Source organism: Dipodomys merriami, unplaced genomic scaffold, assembly GCF_024711535.1.
Source record: "Dipodomys merriami isolate MVZ:Mamm:240054 unplaced genomic scaffold, mDipMer1.0.p SCAF_78, whole genome shotgun sequence".
Taxonomy (NCBI): Eukaryota; Metazoa; Chordata; class Mammalia; order Rodentia; family Heteromyidae; genus Dipodomys; species Dipodomys merriami.
In genome coordinates, this window is record NW_027206379.1 from 596,964 (window position 1) to 615,777 (window position 18,814).

General features: G+C 56.3%; 2 protein-coding genes across 2 annotated transcripts in view; one reads left to right on the forward strand and one right to left on the reverse strand.

Moving 5' to 3' along the window:
• Positions 1-3,686: 3,686 nt before the first annotated feature.
• LOC138818554 (putative transcription factor Ovo-like 1) lies at positions 3,687-13,795 on the forward strand. The gene is made up of 4 exons (XM_070009447.1): positions 3,687-4,072; positions 9,878-10,095; positions 11,946-12,135; positions 12,417-13,795. The coding sequence occupies exons 1-4, from the start codon at positions 3,973-3,975 to the stop codon at positions 12,710-12,712; spliced, it is 804 nt and encodes a 267-aa protein (XP_069865548.1). The 5' UTR covers positions 3,687-3,972; the 3' UTR covers positions 12,713-13,795.
• Positions 13,796-13,862: 67 nt separating this feature from the next.
• LOC138818623 (golgin subfamily A member 6-like protein 25) overlaps positions 13,863-18,814 on the reverse strand; it is a 44,732-nt gene continuing 39,780 nt past the window's right edge. Inside the window, exons 3-4 of the mRNA XM_070009602.1 lie at positions 16,158-16,355; positions 13,863-13,943 (exon numbers count right to left, since the gene is read on the reverse strand). The gene's annotated coding sequence lies outside the window, so the exon portion shown is untranslated. The remainder of the gene's footprint in view (positions 13,944-16,157; positions 16,356-18,814) is intronic.

Consider the following 18,814-nt stretch of genomic DNA (forward strand, 5'->3'; position numbering starts at 1 on the left):
CTAAGGCTCAACGTGGTAAAGAACTAGCCTTAAGCAAAAGAGCTCAAGAACAGTACCATGCCCCGAGTTCAAGCCCCACAACCAACAAAAAATATTTAAAAAGTGTTTCATGGACTTTTCTACCCAGGCTGGCTTTGAGCCTCAATCCTCAGATCTCAGCCTCCTGAGCAGCTAAGATTACAGGTGTGAGCCACCTACACCCAGCCAACTAATGTACTTTTAGCATGCTCATTTCCATTGTCCTTTATTTCCTTTTTTCCCTTCTGCTGGTTCTTCACTTAGAAAACAATCCTTCTTTTACAATCATGTCATATTTCTGTTGTTTGTAGGTCTAACCCAGTTTGCTTATTTATTTGTTGGGGTGGAACCAGGCTTTAACTCAGGGCCTTGCTTGTCTTTTTCACTCAAGCCTCTCAGATCTGTGTCCATGGACTGGCTTTGAACTGTGATCTCAGCCTCCTGAGTAGCTAGGATTACAAGTGTGTGCCACCCAAGCCCAGCTTCTGGCTTTTTAAAATTGGAGATAAGAGTCTCACAGATACAGGGACATGAGACATTGCCAATTAATCACAGAAAAATCCAGAAGTATCACTGTGGCTTAAGTGGTAGAGCACTAGTCTTGAACCAAAGGAGCTCAGGGACAGCATCTAGGCCCAGAGTTCAAGCCCCAGGACTGGCAAAAAAAAATATATATATAGACTTTTCTGAATCAGCTGGCTTGAAACTCAATTCCCAGATCTCAGCCTCTTGAGCAGCTAGGATTACAGGTGTGAGCCACCAGTGTTCCAGGCTTGAACCCTGGGTCTAAGAACTGTCCCTCAGCTCTTCAGCTCAAGGGGAGTGCTCTACCACTGGAGCTACAGCGCCACTTCCGGTTTTCTGGTGGTTTATTGGAGATAAGAATCTCACAGCCTTTCCTGCCTGGGCTGGCTTTGAACCGTGATCCTCAGATCTCAGCCTCCTGGGTAGCTAGGATTATAGGCATGAGTCACCGGTGCCCTGCTTATCTTCGTTTTTAATGTGAGTAAACATTAAAAAATAGTCTTAACATACAAATCTGGATCTCCATTTTTTGTGGCCATGTCTGTCTTACCTGAACCACATACTTGTGATTGCCTTGTGGGTGGGCATGTTCTCCACAGTACCCACCACTCCTTTGTCTTCCCAACAACTAGAATCATTTCCTTTTTATTACTAAGCTGGCACTATCATTTTCCATATCATAAGGAGATCTGCTGTGTAGCCGTCATTATTACCACTTGGAACATGAAAAAGGAAGTAGGATACTGGACGGGCACTTGAGGCTCACACTTGAGGCTGAGACCTGAGGATCATGGTTTGAAGCCAGCCTAAGTGGGAAAGTCTGTGAGACTCTTATCTCTGATTAGCTAGCAAAAAACAAAAACACAGAAGCAGAGTTGTGGCTCAAGTGGTAGAGTGCCAGCCTTGAGAAAAAGCCTAAAACTACCAAGGGCCTGAGTTCAGGTCCTAGTACAGCATGGGAGAGAGAGAGGGAGGGAGAAAGCGTGTGTGTGTGTGAGAGAGAGAAAGAGACAGAGAGAGACAGAGAGAGAGAGACAGAGAGAAAGAGAGAGAGAGAGAGACAGAGAGAGAGAGAGAGAGAGAGAGAGAGAGAGAGAGAGAGAACAAAGAAAGCAAAAAGAAAAAGGTCCATGATCAGAGTGGAGCGTGGAGCTTGGGAAGGTTTGGGATAGGCAGAATCCCTGGAAAGGAAGGAAGGGGAGGGGATAAACACTACAGCCTAGAACCTTCTTCTTTTTTTTTTTTTTTGGGTCCGGTTGTGGGTCTGAACTCTGGGCCTGGGTGCTGTCCCTCAGCTCTTCAGCTCAAGGCTAGCGCTCTACCACTTGAGCCACAGCGCCACTTTCGGCTTTTTTCTTTTTGCTTATGTGGTGCTGGGGAATCAAACCCAGGGCCTCATGCATACAAGGCAAGCGCTCTACCACTGAGCCACCTTCCCAGCCCCCCTAGAACCTTCTTGCAAGAGCTCCTGTCCTTCCTACTAATGCTAGGAGGTATGTGACAGAATTCTCACCGGACAAACTGGAAAGGCCCTTGGACACCTTCTCCTTCAATGAGCAAGAATCCATCTGTCCCCAAATTCCATCCTTCCCTCACCCACAGGCTCAACAGACTGTGCAGAGACTACAGGCCTCCCTGCTTTCGAAAGAATGCCACCTGCAACCAGAAGTCTGAGAACTCACATCAGCCACTTCATTTCTTCTTTTTTTGGGGGGGGAGACTGGGGGGCACACTACTTGAACCACACACTACTTCATTTTTACTTTTAGTTTGTTTTCAGAGAAGGTGTTTAGTTTTTGTTTTTCTGCCACTACTAGGGCTTGAACTCAGGGCCTTGTGCTTTCAACTTGGCTTTTGCAGCTCAAGGCTTAGTGGAGCCACACCTCTATGTCTGGCTTTTTTGGGGAGGTTAACTGGAGATAAGTTTCCTAGACTTTTCTGCCCGGGTTGGTTTGGAACCCTGATCTTCAGATCCCAGCCTCCTGAATGACTGCAATTCACCTCCTGCTCATGCTGACTCCTGACTTTTTGAACTGAGTGCATTCATTGGTCAGATTCATTTCCTCCCAATCTGTTCCAGCAACCATTTAATACTATATGATAAAGGGATTCAAATGTTAGGTCCCACCCTTACTCTTTAGGTTAGTCAATGAAAGAAGCACAGTCATGGCTAAAGTGCCATGGTTAAGTGGCTCTTGGTGGCCAATCAGCCCTCCTGGACAGGCGATGGGGGCGGGACACCCCCACCCCGGGCCTGGATGGATGGCGGCGAGGGGGTCCCTGGCTGAGTCTCTCGGCAGGTCACCAGCATTAGGAAAAAGACTAGGTCTGACCCATCCGGGGCCCCGACCCTCAGCCCTCCTCTGACCCTGGCTGCATCTGCGCTCTGGCAGTTTAGGACCAGGAGAGCCACTAGTCAAGGCTCTGACGTTTGGGGGCTCTCAGCCGACCCAATGCATTCGGCTAGTTCTCCGGTTTTGCGGTGTAGGCGGTCCCCGCCTCCCCGCCCATCGGCCCGAGCAGCTCCCCGAACACCACGGGGGGTGGCCCAGCGCGGATCTGAGGATCCCGGGTCGCCTGGGCGCAGGCCCGGGCCGTCTCGTCCCCTCCCGGCGGGAGGCTTCGCGCCTCCTCGGGCGCCCGGGGCTGAGCCCAGCCCAGTTGGGCGAGTTTCATTTCATCACCGCGGAGCGTGCGAGCGAGCGCCGGTGCAAATAACGTTGCCCTCCCCGCCCTCCTCTTTCCCGCCCCGTCTCCGAAACTCGCCGGGCTGGGAAGGCCGGGGCCGGGGAGAGGGGGCGGGGGGGGGGCGAGGCGGGGAGCCGGGCCGGCCCCGCGGGGGCAGCCGGGGCCGCTGAGAGCCCGAGCCGGCGCCCGCCGCCCGCCGCCCGCCCCCGGCCGGCCGCCCCGCCCGGGCCGCGAGGCCACCTCACCGGCAGCGGAATGGAAACCGGTTCGACAGGTAACAAATAGGTGGGTTGTCACCGTTATTTCCCAACGCATGCGCCATCGCTCTCCGGGCCACTCGGAGCTAATTAGATCCGATCCACACCCCCGCCCGCCCCCGCCCCGCCACCGCCACGCACCGCCGCGGGCCAATAAAGCGTGAACCCGTCGGGCCGGCTCGCACTTGAAGCCTCGCCGAGCCGGCCGCGGGGACAGCAGCCGAACCCGGAGACGCCGAGCCGCCCGGTGCACCCGGCTGCAGGGGCTCCGCTCCGGAGGGAGGACCGAGACCGTCGGCGGAGTGGGCTGTGGCGCGCGCCGTCCGGGCACCGTCTTTGCGCGGAGCGCGGGAGCCCCCGCGGCGCCTCCTGCCCCGGAGCCGGTCTCCACCCGGCCCGTCGCCCCGCGCTTCCAGCCCGGCCCGGGGGCCGGCGCCGAATTGAGTTACGGAAGCGCCCGGCGCGAGACTCTCAGGGTTCGAAAATGCCCCGCGCGTTCCTGGTGAAGAAGCCGTGCGTCTCCACGTGCAAGCGGAACTGGAGCGAGCTCCCGGACGAGGAGCGCGGCGAGATCTACGTGCCAGGTGCGGCGCGGCGCGGCGCGGCGCGGGAGGGCGGACCGGAGGGCGGGCGGGGGCCGGCCGTTGGGGCGCGGGGCTCGGCGCGGCCGTGGCCCCGTTAGCCCGCGCCGGCACGGGGCGGGGGGCGGAGGCAGCGGGGTGTGGCACCCCCGGCGACCCCCTCCTCCGGCCCTCACACCGTAAATCCAGAAAGCGGGGACGTCGATGGGGGCGGGCGAGGGGCCCCGGGGCGCCAGGGGGGAGATCAGCCCCCACACACACTAGGGGTCCGATCGGGGCTGGGGGCGGGTGCGGCTCCCGCTCGGCGAGGCGCGATTCCGGGAGCGGGGAGGGGAGAACGGGGGGGGGGGGGGACGGCGAGCAGCGCCCGCTACACCCGCCTGCCCTTGGAGACAAACGTGGGGTCCGGTCTCACCTCCGTTACCCACCTTCAACCTTGCCGAGGACGCCGGGAGGGGGGGAGAAGAGGGTCCCTGGAGTGCACCCCACGGCCGGGGACGGGCCCCAGGAAACTGGTGCGCCCAGTTTATTTCGAGAAGACGCCTTGACAGCGTCCGCGTCCACTTGGAATGAGTAACCCGCGTTGTATCACACACACCCCCACCCGCTGCATCTTCCGGTGTCCTCGAGGCACTCCTGCGCTTTCGGTCCCCATCCTGCCCTTTTGGTGTGGAGGCGGCCGGTGCCTGGGCGCCCCGCTGCCCCGCGGTGGGGGTGGGGCGGGGGCGCGCTGCCCAGCGCCTCCAAGAGGGGGTGGGGGTGGGAAGAGGTGGTAATTAACCAACCGACTTTGACCCTTGATCCGCAGGCTCTCTGGCACCGCCCAGGCCTTTAAGAAAGTCGGGAAGTGAGGGCAGTGGGTGAGGGGCTCTGTGAAGCCTCTGGCCTCAGTTTCCCTCTTGGAAATGCTAGTGGAGATGTGTCACGGTGAGCTCTTTGTGGCCTGGCCTTCCAGGATCGCTTGGCTAGTGTCACTGACTTAACGTGTTCCCAAGAGGATAGGGCCACACTTCGGCAATCTCCTTAATTGGGGAATAGGCCCGAAGGCTGTGATGGCCCCAGTAGAGAAAAGGGAGGCCAAAAGGGAAGTAGTTGGTGGCTCTTCACCCGAGCTGTGGGCTCAGGACTCTAGTTCTTCCCTACCAAGGACCCTGGCTAGCTGACCAGTGCTCCACCTCCGGAAAAGCCACGGAGGCGGGCAGCCCCTTCCTTGCTCCTGCCTCCTCCCCAACCTGTGTTTGACTTGCTGCTTAGCTGCTCCTTGGGATCTGATAAACTGAACTTGGACTGTGTGAAAGGTGAGCTGAGGCTTGAGCCAGGCTCGGTGTGCTGTTATTTTTAGTTTTATTTCACATCCCAATCAGTACCAGATCATGTGTTGACTTTTATGAAGGACAAAGAAATTCCGTTTGTTCAAGTCTTGACTTCTTTGAGTCCTAGTGATTTCCTCACCACCCCAGTTCTGGTGCCCCTGGGACCCATCCTGTCAGGTGCAGAGGTGGCCTTGGGTGGTCCATGTCCCCTGCTGCTGCTCTTATCCAGGTGAGGGGACACACAACTGCTGGCTAGGGCAGGACCCAGCTAACCTGCCCATGTGCGGGACAGCTGGTAAGAATTGCCCATAGAACTTCATTTCCCCTGCCTCTATCCTCCCCCCCCCCCCCCCCCCCCCCCGTCGTCCACTGGAGAGCTTTCCCACCCTTTTTGGAAATAAAGGAAACGTCCTCCGTCCACGCTTGGGTGCCTCATGGCTGGAGAGCAGGGGGTGTGTTTTGTGGTGGCTTGTCCCCTGGCTGGGCCATTCCATCACCAGCCAACCATGACCCCGGGAGCCAGCCCAGCACGTTTCCGTCACCCCTCCTCACAGAACCCTGGCACACTGACTGGTTGAGCACTGACCCCATTCCCGCTTTCGCACTGGGAGGGCCGGGAACGTGGTGGGAGCATGTGAGTTCTGTCCTTCCCACCAAGGCCCTCTGAGACCCTCAAGGCATCACGGGGACCCCTCCTGAAGGAAGACGGTTGGACTGTACTAAAGGTGTTGGGCCTGGCCTGGCAGCTGTAACTCACAATCGCACCAGCCTTTTGCATATAAAATTCTAGAGGTTGCCCTCCCAGAGGAGACTCCTTCAGCCCTGCTGTCCTCCCAAAGTGGAGGGGACAGCCCAAGCTAGAGGACAGACTGAGGGAAGTGTCCCACTGGTTAGGATGGCCAGCCCCACTCGCCTCTCCTCTCCTCTCCCCGTGTGGGCTTCTCTCCTTGATCGTGTCGGTATGGAGTAAGGCGGGGTTGGGGGGTGAGGGGTTTGCTGGCTCCCTGAGGATGAAGCAGGCACCTGTACCTATGGGTAAATTCCATGTCTTGGCTGGGAAAAGCTCCAGAAACAGCAGGTAACTAGTTTTGAGACTGAGCTTAAGGCCAAGGCCCTTGGACACAGCCTGTACCCAGCCTGAAAGCTGGAACTCCAAGATCATCCTACAGACGTTCCAAACTCCAGATACCGCCCCCCCCTTTTTTTTGCTAGTCCTGAGGCTTGAACTCAGGGTCTGAGCACTGTCCCTGAGCTTCTTTTGCTCAAGGCTAGCACTCTACCACTTGAGCCACAGCATCACTTCTGGCTTTTTCTGTGTATGTGGTACTGAGGATCCAAACCCAGGGCTTCATGCCTACTGGGCAAGCACTCTACCATGAAGCCATACTCCCAACCCCACATCCCTACTCTGAGTCTCCCCTATGCCACTGATCCCGCCCCACAAGCCCCAGAGGCTAGCCAGGCTTTCCTTCTGTAATGCCATCCAGACAGGCTCTGCTGCTGGCTTGTGTGGGGATTTGGTGGACGTTTCCAGGCTGGGTAGGAGTAACCCAGGAAGTCAGATGTGCCCTCCTCATGGGACTTGGCAGGGGGGGGGGGATGTGGAGAGACAGGGCCTCCACTGAGTATTGCAGCGATGGCTGGGAGCGTGGGACAGTGAAGGAGGACTCAATAGTCATCACTCCAGGGAGTAAGGCAGTGAGGCTGGGAGAGGGACGTCAGCCAGTACACGGGGACGGAAGGCATGCCAGCAGTGGACCAGTTGGGACTCTTTCCTGTCCCATGGGGCATGATCACTTAAGCCACTAAACTGTCTGAATTAGGGTGTCCTGAGGCAGAAGTGGCCAGACTGTCTGTCCCAGAAAGCAAGCGGCCTCAGAGAGTGAAGTCTGGCCAATGCTGGTGCTGGTTCTCTGTCCCCTCCGGGCACTCAGACCTGTGCAGGTGGGAGCTACAAAGGAGACTCAGTACAGCTCCTGCAGCTTGAGGGCCAGGCGCCGGGGTGAAGGGACCAGTTCTAACTTTGTTTTGGATGCTGAATGAAAAACATCAGCAAACGGGACCAAGTTTATTGCTCTAAAGAAGAATCTGGCACTAAATAGGAGAGCAATAGGCTAAGACAGGAGGCCACCTGTGCCCACTAGCTGAGGTTGTGACTTCATAACACACGCACTAGAATGGACCTCCACCCCAGAACCCAGGTGGTCAGCTAGGGACTCAGGAGGCTTGCTGTATTGTCCCCAGAGCCCTGGCCTGTCTAAGGTAGGACCAGGCACTGGACAGTGGCTGAGCCAAGAGCCAGCTGGAGGAAACCCAGCAGACTCTAGAGAGAGGAGGAGGAGGGGGAGGGGAAGGAGGGAGAAGGCTGGCTGGGCTAGCCTTGTCACTCCATAGCTGTGGGCAGGGGATGAGCGGTCACAGTGGCCACCACCTTACCGGAAACGTCTAATTAGGAGATGGAGCAGCACCAGCAGGGCCCAACCAGTTCTACCTCCCGCCTCCTGCCACTCAGGACCAGCGGATGACACACCAATGCACACTCTTTGTGCGTGCGGCCCGGCAGGGACACACGGGGGTGGCAGGGAGACAGGTCTGACAGGGCTTCTGGGGTGAAGGAAACCTCCCCACCCTAGCAGCCTCTCGAGCCCCACAGCGAGCGTACACCTTGTCCTCAACAGCAGCCTTTCCAGGGTTTTGTGGGAAGGCAGAGACAGACAGGCCAGCAGGAGATTCCTCTCCAACGAATAGGCGTGGGTCCTTAGACCTGCCCCCCGCCCCCCCCCTCCTCTCCATGGAGCTGTAGAGCCCAGGGTGACAGCTTGCCCCGTCCGGAGCTCAGACCGAATGACCTACTGCCACGGCCAGTCTGCATGACCACGCTCAGCTTTGGGCCACCTCACTCACACAATTCCACTAAATGACAGACAAGGGTAGAGGCCTGTGTGCTTCCACCTAGGCTAAGAAGAGGGAATTTTCCTCCATTTGGGACTTTGAGCCAAGGTTTCACCATTGGCTGGTAAGCGGGCACCGGAGCCAGCCCGCCACCCATCTCCCCCCCAGGCCCCCCCCCCCGCCTAGGTCAGGTCCCCTTGCCGTTTACCAGGGTACCCAGGTCTCAGAAAGCATGGCTAAGAGCTGGGCCCTCAGAGAGAGGTGGGGTGCCAGCTAAGGGCTGGGTCCAGGTGTGGTGAATCAACCCTGGAATGAGGTGGCTCATTAAAGTCCCCGGTCAGACGGACGCCATCGCCAGCAGAACGGGTTCTGGGCGGCACGCAGGCGCATTCTTCTCTTGTCAGAACTTTGTTGTGTTTTGAGGGGGCGAAAGCTGGGTTGCTCCCCGAAACTGCAGTGTTCCCCACTCACCCTTCCTCCACGATCACATCCTCTTTGGCTCTGTTTAGCCAGGGACAGGAGGTGAGGGGAGAGCCTGACCCTGGTGGGGGGGGGGGCGCTGACATTACAAATCCACACTCCCCCACCCCCACACCCCAGGTCCCTCTGAATCAGCCTTTCTGCCCACGTCCCTCTTTTGTCCTTCTGAAGCTTGGGAAATGCCCCCTTGCTTCTTGGTTCCAAGTACAGAGTTGGAGCTCAGGTTAGACTGATGATCTGAAATTGTGGTTGAAAGCTTGAGACCGTTGGGCCTGGCTCTGTTGGCTTTGAGACCTGTTGCCTGGGTGCCGCTGTTTCTTTCATGTCAGGACCTGGGGCGCAGGGTCTGCAGCCAAGCTTCCCTGGCCCGCTTAGTATGAGGTGTGTGCCGAGGGGAGCGGCCTTGCCAAAGGGCTGCCAGGTATCGGTGTGCACTGCCCGAGGGAGCCCAGCCCCAGTGCGTGGCGGCGCACAGCGGTCCCCAGGGGAGGCTTGCGCAAGCGCAGGGCGGGCAGCATCCACCTGCTGCGCCCTGACCTCCTCCCTCTCCACCCACCTGGCCTGTTTGTCTACCAAGCTGGGCTCAGCCCCAGCTGACAGCCAGAGCCCTGATGGGCAAGGGGTACAGGAGGGCTAGGGCCCCAAAGGCTAATAGCTACATCTGCCCAAAGGGGAGGCACACGGGGGGGGGGGGCTAGATCATCCCACCCCGGCACCCTCTGGTGGCCAGGGCAAGCCTCAAGGAGAGCTGTCCCTGGCCAGAGCTCCCACGGTGCCCTTTGTCCCAACAGAAGTGAGGACAGGCCTGGAATCCAGAGGGACTGGCCGAGGTGGGGCGCTCGGACAGTGCAGGCGTAATTGGCAGGGCACCTTGTCCTCCCAGTTCCGCTAAGACACAAGTTATTCAGCCAGCAGTGGCATTTGGCTGGCGTCACCTGTAATTACCTTAATGGGGCAGGAGGGAGGCGCAGGTGTGGTCAGGCTGCTCCATCCCCCTCCCCCCCAGCTCTGCCCACATGCCTGCAAGGGGAGGAACAGAAGCTTCTGGTTCCAGCCACCTCCGACACTGCACGGAATCCTCTTGTCTCCCCACACCCTCACCTAGCTGCTCTTCTCTCCTCAGTGAGCCTGGGCTTCTGCCCCCCACAGCCCTACCGGGAGCCAGAGCCTTCGGTGGCTGAAGCTCCTTCCTGCCCCCTGGCTTTGGACATGAGCCTCCGTGACTCCGGCTACACTGTGGCCCCTGGGCCCTGTGTGGTGGCCCAGCTGCCCTCGGAACATGTGGGATGCCTGGCAGACCCACAGGTCAGAGACCAGGGCTTTCTGCGCACCAAGATGAAGGTAATGGCTCTCCCACGGTCTCTAGGGTCCAGAGGTGGGCAGCACCCCGCGTGCAGCCCACACAGAGTGTCAAAAAGCATGAGACAGGCCGGGGAGGACCAGGGCCCTGGGCTGAGGCATGGGAAGGGTCGGGGAGAAGCGGGTCTGCAGTGGGACGCCTCGCGCTCTGGGGGTCCCCATCTGGGGCATCCAGTTTTATTTTGTGCCACAAGAGGCAAGCAGAGCCGTGGGAAGAAATACCTCTTCACACACAAGTCCTGAGTCCAGCCCAGCTGCCGCCTGGCCTCGGGTCCAGCCCCCCAGGGAGCATGAGGTCTGGAGTTGGTGCGGCAGTCAGCTGTTCCTTGAGGCATGTGGCCGTGGCCACCTTGCCCAGGTGTGCCATCTCCAGCCCTGTCAGTGTGCCAGGCAACCCCCTGCCCCTCCCCCATACCCAGCAGGAGTGTAGATGCCCAGCTTCCATGGAGAACGCTGGCAGCAGGCTTGCCCTGACTGGGTTGGCATTCCTGACTGCTCCAGAACCTGAGGGCATCTGCCAGCAGTGACCTAGCGGAAGGGTGCTCCTCTAGCTCTCCCGTGTGCGAAAGACTGCAGTCAGCTGGCCCAAAGAAGACTATCCCTTCCCCTCCTACCTACAGGGGTCAAGTGTGCTGTAAGCACAGGGGACATGCTCCATAGTTAGTGACAGCCAGCCAGAGCCCTCCTGACTTTCTATCCCTCACCCCCCACCCCTGCCAGCCCTCCCCTACCTCTCACATCCCTGTGAATAGGGGGAAGAACCTGGGGCAGGGCAGCCGAGGAGTCAGAGCACCGAGTCTGACCCACAGAGTCAGCTAGCTGCATGAGGAAGCTGGAATTCAGGAATGGCCAATGACAGGGCCCCCCACAGAGCAAGGCCACCTCTGGGTGTGAACAGAGGTGTGTCTCCCTGGGCCAGCCATTCAGTTTGTCCTGTGCTTGGCCACACAGAGCAGCACACTTGGCGGGAGATCTGGTAGCTCCTGGGACTTGCTTCAGGTAAAGGAGAAAGGTGGCAGAATAAGATTCTCACTGAGTAGCAGGCACCGGCCCATGATATTGAAATTTCCTGTCGTTAAAAAAAAAAAAATCCTAGGCAAGAGAATGGCAAAAGGGAGCACACCAACGCCCTGGCAATCAGACCTGGATGGAGGCCAGCTCAGGGAAGTCACAGCACGGGAGGCCACCACAGGGACCATAGTGTGGACTTCTTCCCTGTCTCAAAGGGCAGAGGAAACTGTGCAAGGCACGGGAATCTCAGGGAGACCCAGCCACAGCTGAGGGCGAACCCCCTCACGCGCAGATGCCTGGTGGTGCAATAGCCACTTATGGATGATCATTCAAGCCACAGCTCTCAATGGTTAAGGAAGGCTTAGGTGGCAGCCTCAGAAAGAGATGTGGGGAAAGGAAGCTGGATGAAAGACCCAAGCGTTTCTTCCCACCCGCACACTGCCTCTCTCTTAGCAGACAGCATAGGCTCTGGGCACTGGAGGGCCTCTGCTAGGGGCTGGCATGTGTGCTTCTTCCCTTCCCTGCCAGCCCACCGTCACAGGGGTTCTGGAAATCTGTCACAATACTGTCCTTGCAGGGGCCAGTGGCTCATGCCTGTAATCCTAGCAACTCTGGAGGCTGAGATCTGAGGACTGAGATTCGAAGCCAGCCCAGGCAGGAAAGTCCACCCGACTCTTATTTCCAATTAACCAGCAAAAATCCAGAAATAGAGCTGTGGCTCCACTGGTAGAGCACCAGCCTTGAGCAGAAAAAGCTAAGGCCCTGAGTTCAAGTACCAGTGCCAACACACCAAAAAACCAAACAACTGTCTTCACCCACAGGTGACCCTGGGGGACAGTCCCAATGGAGACCTCTTCACCTGCCACATCTGCCAGAAGACCTTCACCTACCAACGCATGCTGAACCGCCACATGAAGTGCCACAATGACGTCAAGAGGCACCTGTGCACCTACTGCGGGAAGGGCTTCAACGACACCTTTGACCTCAAGAGACATGTCCGAACCCACACTGGTACGTGGAGGCCTGTGGCCAGGAGGGAGACCCCAGACCTACCTGGACAGGTTCAAGTGGGAGGCTGCCAGCAGCCTCCTTGGTGATGGGGCCTAGGAGAGCGCACAGCCTCCTGGGTTCACAGATGAGGACTTGGGACTCGAGGCTCACTGGGGAAATGAGTGTTAACTAGGCCTCATCTGTCCCTCCTCTACCCCAGAGGCGGGTGTCCTGACCTTTCTGTGTCTGGACACTGCTGACAGGCTCCAAGGTCCCCTGATGTCGGCCCCTGTCCTCTGCAGGTGTGCGGCCATACAAGTGCAGCCTGTGCGACAAGGCCTTCACGCAGCGCTGCTCCCTGGAGTCTCACCTCAAGAAGATCCACGGTGTGCAGCAGCAGTACGCGTACAAGGAGCGCCGGGCCAAGCTGTACGTGTGTGAGGAGTGTGGCTGCACCTCCGAGAGCCAGGAGGGCCACGTGCTGCACCTGAAGGAGCACCACCCTGACAGCCCGCTGCTGCGCAAGACCTCCAAGAAGGTGGCCGTGGCCCTGCAGAACACCGTCACCTCCCTGCTGCAGGGCGGCCCCCACCTCTGAGTACCCAGGCTGGGGTGATCCCAGAGGGGCCAGGGGCACCTCTGCTACCCGGCCAACCCACCCTCCCATGGCCTCTTGCCCAAATACCAGTGATCAGGACCAGAGCCCCTGGGCCTTGGGCTCCCACAAGGCACCTCCTGATCACGCAAGCCTACCATTGATGGTGCTCCTTCCTCCATGTTTGACTTATGGACAGAGGCTGCTCTGAGTGTGGGAAGACATGGGAATGTCTGGGCAGGGGTGAGGCCAAGCAAGCCCAGCACTGCCTCCTCGTAGCAGGACTTCCTCCCCAAAGGAGAAAGACCAGAGGGGACCCTGATGCCCTTCTGCAGAGCCCGGGTCCCCGTGGACAATGAGTCAAGAGCACCCTTGCAAACAGCAGTGGGGGAGGCTGGCAGCAGCAGGTTCTAATGCTCAGGGTTCCAGAGGGCTCTGCCCTTCTGACAAAGAGGCACATGTTTGCACAGCTCTCTGTGTGTGTGTGTGTGTGTGTGTGTGTGTGTGTGTGTGTGTGTGTGTGTGTGTGCGTGTGTGTGTGTGTGTGTGTGCACGCGTGTGCCCAAGCAGCTACATGTGTCCTCTGTTTTTTCTCGTTGTATGTGGGTTCCCACACGTGTGTATTCCTGTGCACGGGGGTGCACACACGTGGCCTCTCGGCATATCACCTCATTCTTAAACCAACCACAAGGTGCCAAGGAGGTTTTATTTCCTTTTTTGTAAAGATGACAAATGTACAGATATTAATATATTTTTGGTGCCCATGGCGATTATTTTTAAGAGAGGGTTGGAGCTGGCTTTTCTCCACCCCCGCCCCCTGTGGTTCTATTTATCCTGGACATTTCAAACCTCCTCTGTGCCTTGGCTCTGGGGTGGCTGTGCCAACCCACCCCCCTGATCTTTGAACATCCAACCAGAGACCTTCCAACAGCCCCACACTGAGGGTGGAACACTCCTTCTGTCCTTCCTCTTCTGCTGGACAGAGCCTCACCTCTCCTGCTCGTCCCTCCCCAGCCCTCTCTCCTTCATGAGGCCCCAGGTGTCCTGTCCTGGTGAGCCTGTGCACTCCTGATGGACAACTCACCGTGTCTGAGGCTGAGGGCGGGTCCCGCGGGGGCATTAGGGGTCAGCCAGGTGGATGGCAAGTCTTTAACACTGAGTCTGCTGCCTGAAACACCAGGCGAGTACAGGACCGAGCTGGAGGGCTGGTCCTCTTCTGGATGAGTCAGAAACCCTAGAACAGCAGAAAAAAAAGGGGGCAAGGGGTGGTGGTGGTGGATAATAACATCAGAAATGTCTAGAGGGAGAAGAGGAGGTTAACAAGATTTCCCCGTGGCCTGGCTGTTTGGCACATGGCTGGGATTTTGAGCAGCTGTTCTGGTTCTCTCCTCGGAGAGAAGAGTGAGGAGGCCTGTTGATAACGGGGAATGAGGTTGTAGGTCAAAGTGGGGGTGTGTCTTGAGGGTCAAAGGAGACAGACCTGGAGCTACATGTAGCCAGCCTGCAGAAGAGTCAGCGAGCCAGACTCACCAGATGGCCACCTAGTGTGGCAACCAAGCCCCATCGGACCCAGCCGAGGCATCCCCCACCCAGAAGACCCGGTGTGCGGCACAGACCCCACTGTGGCCCCAACCTCAGACTGACCCTAGAGGGAGGAGATTTCTTGTTCTGTATCTGAACTATTGTATAGACCCACTCTGAAGGCTTGTTTTCATTTTACTTTAATTGTCTGGGGAGTTGCTGTATTCTCAAAGTCCTACAGGTTATCCCAAAGCTCTGTTTGTGTTTACATTTCTGTACCCCTGTGCTCACTGACAATCAGAGATAGCTGTGAGGCTCTGTGTTGTAACTGTCTTATAACTTTCCCTCCACCAATTAAAATCAGATCGCTAATGTTTTCTGTATTTTAGGGGAGGGTTGTGTTGTCTTGGGTCTCTTTCACTACCACCACCATTATCACACCCATAGGGAAACAAACCCATCAAAACAATTGTCTGTAATCCTAATTCAGGAGGCTGAGAGCTGAGCATCACAGTTCAAAGCCAGCCTGGGTAAAAAAGTCTGTGAGATTCTTTTTTTTTTTTTTTTTTGGTCCGGTCGTGGGGCCTGAACTCTGGGCCTGGGCACTGTCCCTCAGCTCTTCAGCTCAAGGCTGGCACTCTACCACTTGAGCCACAGTGCCACTTCTGGCTTTATTCTTTTTGCTTATGTGGTGCTGAGGAATCGAACCCAGGGCCTTATGCATGCAAGGCAAACGCTCTACCACTGAGCCACCTTCCCAGCCCTGTGAGATTCTTATCTACAATCATTACCAAAAAGTCACAAGGGAAGCTATGTCTCAAGTAGTAGAGTGCTAGCCTTGAGCAAAACAGCTAAGTGGTAAACACCAAGGTCCTGAATTTAAGCCCCAGTATCCAAACATTTCTCCTTCATGGTTACCACTGAGCTTAAGACAAGAACCTGACGCAGCTGGATGATATGACCTGCCGGGCCTCCGTCAGTCAGAGCCTGCTAACCCTGGTCCAGTCTATTTTTTTGTTGTTGGTTGTAGGGCTTGAGCCACAGCACCACTTCTGGATTTTGAGTGGTTTATCAGAGATAAGAGTCTCACAGGGACTTTTATGCCCAGGCTGGCTTTGATCCGAGATCCTCAGATCTGTTTCCTGAGTAGCTAGAATTACAGTATAGGCATTAGCCACCAGTGCCCGGCTCCAGCCTGCTCTTTAAGGCAGCAGCAGCGGAGGAACACATACCCCCTCCTCAGCCAGTGCTCAGCAAGTGTCCTGAGATGCCAGCAGCCTTCATCTCTTCAGTCACTTGGGGCCCTAAGAAGGGTGCCAGGATTAAACCAAAGGAAGGGAAGTCACATTCCCAAAAATAGGGCACAACACATATCAATTCCAGTTAGACACCTAGCGATGCCTCGCCACACACCGTGCTGGTCTGTGCCAGGCGCTCCCGAAGGTGCTTCTGCAGAGCAGTTCAGTATCCTCTAGCCACTTGAGGCCAGTGCTGGGTCTTTTGTTTTGGCAGTCACTGTCCTTGAGCTTTTCTGCTCTGCTCAAAGCTAGCACTTTACCACTTTGAGGCACAGCGCCACTTCTGGTTTTCTAGTGGTTAGGTGGAAATAAGAGTCTCACGTGGACTTTTCTGCCTGGGCTGGCTTTGAACCATGATCCTCATATCTCAGCCTCCTGAGTAGCTAGGATTACAGCTGTGAACCACCAGCCCTCAGCTGCTGGTGCTGTTCTTACCTCCACGCTTAGAAGACAGTTGTTTAGAGCTGGCCCAAAGCCTTACAACCAACTAGGAGAGGAGCTGGGAGAGCAACCAGCCTGTTTGGCTCAGATATTATGCTCAGATGCGCTGCACGCAGCCACTAGACAACCAGGAGAGGACCCAGAAGGCACCTCTATGTATTCACACTAGAAGGTAAGTGGGAGATTACCTGGCCTTGCCCATCACCGAAGTAGAATCATTCTGGGAGACTTGACCACAGAGGACCCTGGTCCAGGATCCCTCCATCATGCCCCTGCCAGATGGATGAGCAGGAGGAGGAGGAGGAGGAGGAGGAGGAGGAGGAGAGCTTCCAGGCTAGGGCCATTGGCGTACATCCTGGGGGGTGCAAGGGGGCTGGCGCTGGGCACTGTGAAGAGAGAGCAAAGCACTGTTATAACCTCTGGCTCACTATGAGGAACCTGAATACTGGACAGAGCCCTGGCCACCAGAGAGGATTGCTTTCTCTAGAGGACCGCCCTCCCCCCACACATACCAAGCTCAACTTCCATTTTACACATCTAAGGGGTACAAAACCTAATCTTGTCAACTTTGGGAAGAGAGTCCTGGGGGCCAGGGAAGCAGGGTCTTGGGGCTCCTTTGAATCTCTGTGGTCCCAGCTTCTCAGATGAGCTCAGGGCAGGACCCCCCCCCCAACTCCCTAGCAGCATTGGAGGAGACAGTGAGTGTTCACACAGCTCAGGCACCTTCAGGTTCCTGGATGGTAGGGTCTAGAAGGTAAGTAAGTGCTGGGGGAAAGAGCAAGTAAGAGAGCTCCAGCAGACTGGCAATAGGCCCAGGTGCGGAAGAGAGGAGATTAGCCTAAGTCAATATGTAACTAAGGACAAATGGTGTGGCCAGACCACAAGCACCAGGGAACCCCTAAAGGAGTCCTTTGCTTCTGAAAGAACAAAGGCCTCTTGGCGAAGGTGGGGTTCCAGCCTGGGGATTCAGGATGGGATGTGGGGTATCTCAGAGGAGGCCAGGATGAACAGGACACAGAAAGCTCCCAGAGCACAGCGGACTTGCAGAGCTGGCGGATGATTGGAGCATGACAACAATAAGGCAGGCTCACCACCAATCCCCAGCCTGCCGGGTTCAGCCACAGGCATTCTGGGAATCTTTCCTGGGGGCCTTAAGGACTGATAACAAAACCTGCTTCTGAGAGGCCTGGTGTGGGTGGGGAATGGCTCAGACTCCTATTGTTCTTCCCAAAACAAAGCAGGAGAGCCAGGGAATACTCTTGAAAAGATGCCCTAAATTTAAATGTCTTTTCTAATTTATTTTACAGTCAGCATAGGTTATTTTTATAATTAGAACAAAATAGAGTGGTAAAACCATTGACTGGTTTTAGTTGAAGTTTAACACATCAACTTCGAGATGTGGGTGCCCCCTTCCTACCCTTACAAAAAGAGCAAATGCAGCCTCAGTGATCCAAGTGTGGGCTCTACTAGTCACGGCTCTTCACTTCCACCAAGTCCTGTAGGGTCAGCAGGTGACTGGAAAGAGCCAGGCTTGAATCAAGAGGCGTGGTTGGAATCCTACACCAGTGGCTCATATCTGTAATCCTAGCTGAGGATCATGGGTTAAAAGCCAGCTCAAACAGGACAAAAAAAAAAAGTGGAAATGAAGTTAAGGCTCAAGTGGTATAGCACCAGCCTTAAGTGAAAAAGCTACATAAGAGCATGAATCTCCAGTATTGGCGCACACGCGAACACACACACACACACACACACACACACACACACACACACACACACACACACACACACACAGAGCCAGGCGTCTGTGGCTCATGCCTGTAATCCTAGCTACTCAGGAGGCTGAGATCTCAGGATCACGGTTCAAAGCCAGCCTGAGTAAGAAACTCTATGAGACTCTTACCTCCAATAAACCGCTCAGAAAACCAGAAATGGCACTGTGGCTCAAGTGGTAGAGCGCTCGCCTTGAGCTGAAGAGCTGAGGGACAGCGCCCAGGCCCAGAGTTCAAGCCCCACAACCAACAAAAAAATAAATAAAATAAAATCCCTTTATACTCTGCAGAGTCTCTAGATCCCAATCTCAATAGAATCCTTTGAGAAACAACTGACAACTGAGCAGGGCCCAGGACAGGGATGAGGACGGGGATGAGGACAGAGGCTGAGGAGATGCGCCCAAAGGAGAGGAAGGCAGGCCGCCGCTGCAGAGGCCTGAGGTAGAAGACAAGTTCTCCAGCTGGTTTCTTCTATAGACCCCAGGAGCAAGAGGCGACAGATACAGGAGTGCAAACTCCCTCTGAGGGAGCAGAAGACCCTTCCAAGCCCTAAGCCCTGACACAGCTCTACCACCAGAGGGAGGACTGGGGGGGGGGAGGGGATGCTATCCAAGTAAGCCTGGGGAGCCGCTGGCAGCAATCACTATAGGGTCTCCGTCCTGGGACCGCACACTGGTCATATAATCTCCAAGGCTCTTCCACCCACAAAATCCTATAGAGATGAACCAAAGTGCCATGCTGGGCAAAAATTGGGTAATTGGATGAAAAGACAGCAGTGTGAGGCTCATTGCAAAGCTGTACCTGACTCTGGCTTTGGGGGTGATAAAGCTTCCATGCCATCCTCTGCGTCTACCCCCTGGGGCCAAGGTGGCCACCTGGCCAAGAAGTCCCACTCTTTTGTCCAAACCAGACCTGCTGGGCTGGGAAGGTGGCTCAGTGGTAGAGCGCTTGCCTTGCATGCCTGAGGCCCTGGGTTCGATTCCCCAGCACCACATAAGAAAAAAGAAAAAAGCCGGAAGTGGCACTGTGGCTCAAGTGGTAGAGCGCTAGGCTTGAGCTGAAGGGCTGAGGGACAG

Coding starts and splice junctions, on each gene's coding strand:
- LOC138818554 (XM_070009447.1), top strand. CDS start 3,973: ATGCCCCGCGCGTTCCTGGTGAAGAAGCCGTGCGTCTCCACGTGCAAG. Junction 4,073..9,877: donor CGGCGAGATCTACGTGCCAG/GTGCGGCGCGGC, acceptor TTCTCTCCTCAG/TGAGCCTGGGCTTCTGCCCC. Junction 12,136..12,416: donor ACATGTCCGAACCCACACTG/GTACGTGGAGGC, acceptor TGTCCTCTGCAG/GTGTGCGGCCATACAAGTGC.